This window comes from Mastomys coucha, unplaced genomic scaffold, assembly GCF_008632895.1.
Source record: "Mastomys coucha isolate ucsf_1 unplaced genomic scaffold, UCSF_Mcou_1 pScaffold5, whole genome shotgun sequence".
Classification (NCBI taxonomy): domain Eukaryota; kingdom Metazoa; phylum Chordata; class Mammalia; order Rodentia; family Muridae; genus Mastomys; species Mastomys coucha.
Genome location: NW_022196911.1, coordinates 45,520,932 through 45,526,129, shown reverse-complemented (window position 1 = coordinate 45,526,129; position 5,198 = coordinate 45,520,932). Strand labels below are relative to the sequence as shown.

Genomic DNA, 5,198 nt, shown 5'->3' with positions numbered 1-5,198 from the left:
TTTTTAATAAACTTTCTATGATTATGATATATTCATATTTTTTTCTTGAAGAAGTCCTCCTATTATTTTTCCCTTAAGTTTACAACTTTTTCTGATCTACTTCTTTAAAATGTAAACATTTAATTAGTAGGTTTTCCCAACAGATAAAAATAACTTTACCACTCCTATCCAAATGCTTTACTTAACCCACTTCTTTCTCCCTGAAGTCAAGAGGAAATATGGAGAATGGCAGACACAGCACCTCTCCCCAGACTGAGAGAATTTAGAAATGTTAGCTCCATTGCAGTCTTGCATGCATGCATATGTGTATATGTGTGTGTATAGTATTAGATATATCTAATACTATACTAATATATAGTATTAGATACCTAGAAATTCCTTTCCCCAAAGTCTGGCACTTAGACAAAAACCAGACATTCCCTCAAGGACTTAAGAAGATAGTTCATGTTCGTTAAAAGGAGTCATTCTCCTTATCTCTGGCAAAAAGGACATATGGCTCTCCCATTAGCCTATGCCTCTGGTGCCTATTAGCATATCAAGGTCTGTGCTAGCCCCTATGCTCCCTCATTCCCTATTCAGAATTGCCTGTTACTGAGTAATTCTGGCTGGCATACCTACCTCCCTACCCTAAACCTCCCCCGTACCCACCCCCACCTTCTGTTCCCACCCCAACTTAGCTTCCCATCCCTCAGCTTCTCTTCCCATCTCCCAGCTTCTCTTTCCTATATAACTCAGCCGTTTTGGCTACGAACTCCATTGGCTTCCCACTTAGCTCTACTCTTGGTTCTCTGCATCTCTCTTCATCTGTTTGCATTCTCTTCCCTTCCCTCTTTTCTCTCCTTTTCTCTGTCTCCCCCTCTGCCAACACTCCTCTCATGGCCCTCTATTCTGCTGCCCATATTCAACCTGGACTCTTCCAGATGCCTCTGGCTATGATCTCCATAAAAACCTCCTCAACCATACCCAGGAGCAGTCATGTCCTCATTTTCATTCAAAGGGCACCTACGTGTTCCCTTTTAATTCTGTGTGCTCATGAGTGTTCACATCCAGAATAGACTTCATCAACGAGAAGGGCAAAACTTCCCACACAAAAATTAAGATTAAGCAAGTGGTTTGCAGAAAAACAAAACAAAAAAACCTAAGAGGCAATAGATGATGAAAAGTTGCTGCAAACAAACTGGAATCTCCCGCACCAAAGGACAAGATAGAAGGCTGGCACAGGCCGAGGGGCAAGCATACCACAGGGAGATCTCTCCACCGTGCAGCACGCTAGTGCACCTGCGTACCTGCGGGAGCTTTTAGTTGAAGTCTTGGGGGGAGGGAGGGGTTAAGGTATTTTGTTTTTGTTTTTGTTTTGTTTTAATGTGTGTATGGGGGAGGAAGGTATGTGCAGGTGCCTGCAGAATCCAGAAAACCTCACAGGATGCCCTGGAGCTGGACTTACAGGTGCCTAGGTAGTAGGCCTGGGTCCTCTGAAAGAGCAGTACGTGGTCATAACATGTTCATAAACACACAATCTCTCCAGTGGTAGAGTCTAATTTTTTTTTTAAACTCTAAGATGCCATTTCCAGGCTTGAGCGAACATTTAGTAAGCACTTATTCTACATATCCCATACTAACTGTGGATAGACTCTCACTCTCCAAAGTGACAAGATGAATAGAATGGAAATGGAAATGGAGCTGAGTTATTTCTAACAAACTGTTTTAAGGGTTTGCAAAACATAGAACGGCCACAGTCGTGGATGAAAGCTTGGAGTCTGGAAAGGAAGGAAGGGAGGGAGGAAAGGAGGGAGGGAGGGAGGGAGGGAGGAAGGAAGGAAGGAAGGAAGGAAGGAAGGAAGGAAGGAAGGAAGGAAGGAAGGAAGGAAGGAAGGAAGGGCGGACGGACACTTTCCTGCAGGCGCAGATAGTGGGACAGAAAGACGTCTGAAAGAAACCAAGCGAGCATGGGGAAGATCTAACCAGGTCCAAAGACAGACAGCACAAAATGGCCACCTTCCTCCATGGGTGTGGCTCTGAGCTGGCTTCGTCCAATAGGAATGGTCAGGGGTGGAGTTGGGGTGAGGCAACGCTGCCTAGATTTGCACCCTATCATTGGTCAGGGGAGAGACCAATCGCGGCGAATCTTGTTAGAACCAGCCCCCTAGCAACGCCAGGAACCGCTTAGAAGAAAGCTCAGCTTGTGGCAGTCTGTCCCTGCTGCTGCACAAGGCGCCCGGGACTCGTAGGATCTGTGGCTTGCAGAAATGGACTGCGACTTGACTACGAACCCCGGATATCCTCCCGCCAGTGCGTCCGCACTCTAAGCAAGCCCCTGACCCTCTGCTGCACCACTCTGACCCCTCTCACCTCCAAACCATACTCAGCCCACTAACGAAGCTTTCTTTGCGTGTGCCCACAGCTTCCAAAGGCCAAATGATGGAGGAGCGTGCCAACCTAATGCATATGATGAAACTCAGCATTAAAGTCTTACTCCAGTCTGCCCTTAGCCTGGGACGAAGTCTAGATGCAGACCATGCCCCCTTGCAGCAGTTCTTTGTAGTGATGGAACATTGCCTCAAACATGGGCTGAAAGGTGAGACTAGGGGTGTTTCGGGGGCGTAGGAATTTGGACTAAGTCGTTGCCCTCGCTAGTGCCAAGAATTGTTGTGTGTATAGAGAGAGTAGCCCACAGAATAGACAAGTCTCCTGGGTTCTAGAGCAGCATTGTCCAATAGAAATGGTACTGCAAGCACAGAAGCCATTCTCAGTTCTCTGATAGACACTTTTGAATAGAAAGGCTTAAAATCCACCATGTTTTACATTGCCAGCACATGTCATTTCAGGCCTTGGCTGAATTAGCCACACTTCGGGTGCACCATTAGTAACTCATGTGGCTGTTGGTAGCCTTGGGGAGCACAGTTAAAGGCCAAGATGGTGAATACAGAAACACAGATTTACGAAATGCTATCAATTCAGGGAAGGAAAAAAAAGTGAGATAGTAGAGAATGAAGACAGGAAACTTTTTTTGAGGGATTGACATGTGATCTGAGACTTAAGAAAGAGAACATTACAGAGATTTGGGCCACAACATTCCTAGCACAAGGGAAGGGAGAAAAAAACAAAACAGATACAAAGGTTCAGTGGCCTGAGTGGGACCAGCTGTGGCTTGAGGCAGACACTTGGTAACCCAGAGTGTGGAATGGGCGATGAGGGCCATAGAGGGGGAAGGGGCAGGACCATGCAGGCCCTTAGAGGTCATGACAGCGAGCTGTATTTTCTTCTAAGTAAATTTGGAGTTTAAAGGAGCAATGTGACTTAGTTTGCATCTTAAGCCAGCAAACCCTTCTAGCCAAATGGAGAACAAATTATAAGGGTAAGGAAATGAAGCTGTTAGGAAAGCAATTAGAACATTGTGGCAGTTCAGGATGGAAGTGGCTGTGACAATCAGGAGTCCAGCCTTGATGCTGCCACCTGGATGAAGGGGGCAGGATTTTGCAGATTTCAGTTGATGCAGTAACCTCTTTCTTAGGAAAGAGTATGGGTTCAGAGAAAGCTCATTGCTGAAGGAAAGCAGAGCTGATTTGTTCTGTGGCCTCTGCCATCCAAAAGCCTGGGTCATAGGGTGGAGTGTGGAGCTTTGTAGCTGTGTTTGGCTTTTGAAAGGAAGACAGTGGGCTCCAGGAGAACCTGCAGCCCATTCTCATGACTTACACTGATATTTTCCCTTTTAGTCAAGAAGAGTTTCATTGGCCAAAATAAGTCTTTCTTTGGTCCTTTGGAGCTGGTGGAAAAACTTTGTCCTGAAGCATCAGATATAGCTACAAGTGTCAGGAATCTTCCAGAACTAAAGTGAGTAAGAAGTAGTAACGCTGAGGGTTTGCTTTCCACTCTCCAATGTTCGCCTCCTCCGAAGTCCTTCCTCACTTGGAACACTCTATAACAGGAACCATGCTTGACATGGATTCTAATCCTACCTGTGCTGCTCATTAGTCACATGACCTTGGGTGAGACTTGAACCTTTCAGGGCCTCACACTCCTTTAATATGAAGACAGCGATTACCCCTTGCCACATGGTTCACATCACTTACATTTGTTATTAGACTGCAGTTAGGGCTCAGCAGTGAAGAAGGCTTGTTGTTCTCACAGAGGATGGGACTTCTGTTACCAGCACCCACAGCAGGTAGAGTGGGAATTGGGAAAACTGCAGACATGTCTCTAACCCAGTGACATGGAATTTCACCACAAACATAAATTGCATATATGAGCCTGTGCCTCAGAAATGTTATGAGACTCTTTTAACACTCGAAGTGCCTGTGGTACAAAATGCAAAAGGCACCTAAATTGTACAGTGAGCACTCTCTGTGCCCAGACAGTATCTCTCTACCTCCCTAAACCCCCAAACTAGAGTGTGACTGTGTGTGTGTGTGTGTGTGTGTGTGTGTGTGTGTGCATGCTGCCCCCACAGGTAGTTAATTTGTTCTGTGTTTGTTGCTGTTCTTATGTCATAGTGGTCTGATTCTCTGTTTGAATTCTAGGACAGCTGTGGGAAGAGGCAGAGCGTGGCTTTATCTTGCTCTCATGCAAAAGAAACTGGCAGATTATCTGAAAGTCCTCATAGACAACAAGCATCTCCTAAGGTATCATAGACAACAAGCATCCTAAGGTCTCATAGACAACAAGCAGCTCTAAGGTGTCATAGACAACAGGCAGCTCTAAGGTCTCATAGACAACAGGCAGCTCTAAGGTCTCATAGACAACAAGCAGCTCTAAGGTGTCATAGACAACAGGCAGCTCTAAGGTGTCATAGACAACAAGCAGCTCTAAGGTCTCATAGACAACAAGCAGCTCTAAGGTCTCATAGACAACAGGCATCCTAAGGTCTCATAGACAACAGGCATCCTAAGGTCTCATAGACAACAGGCATCCTAAGGTATCATAGACAACAGGCAGCTCTAAGGTCTCATAGACAACAGGCATCCTAAGGTCTCATAGACAACAGGCAGCTCTAAGGTCTCATAGACAACAGGCAGCTCTAAGGTCTCATAGACAACAAGCAGCTCTAAGGTCTCATAGACAACAGGCAGCTCTAAGGTCTCATAGACAACAAGCAGCTCTAAGGTCTCATAGACAACAAGCAGCTCTAAGGTATCATAGACAACAGGCATCCTAAGGTATCATAGACAACAGGCAGCTCTAAGGTCTCATAGACAACAGGC

General features: G+C 45.8%; 1 protein-coding gene across 2 annotated transcripts in view; it reads left to right on the top strand.

Moving 5' to 3' along the window:
- Positions 1-5,198, top strand: part of Rufy1 (RUN and FYVE domain containing 1) — a 42,629-nt gene that overhangs the window by 6,929 nt on the left and 30,502 nt on the right. Inside the window, exons 1-4 of one of the 2 annotated variants that reach the window (XM_031351694.1) lie at positions 2,130-2,289; positions 2,402-2,575; positions 3,714-3,831; positions 4,518-4,619. In XM_031351694.1, coding sequence (XP_031207554.1) covers positions 2,247-2,289; positions 2,402-2,575; positions 3,714-3,831; positions 4,518-4,619 — 437 coding nt within the window. In that variant the 5' untranslated portion in view covers positions 2,130-2,246. Of the gene's footprint in view, positions 1-2,129; positions 2,290-2,401; positions 2,576-3,713; positions 3,832-4,517; positions 4,620-5,198 lie in introns of those variants that run through there. The other variant, XM_031351693.1, reaches the window with a different exon arrangement.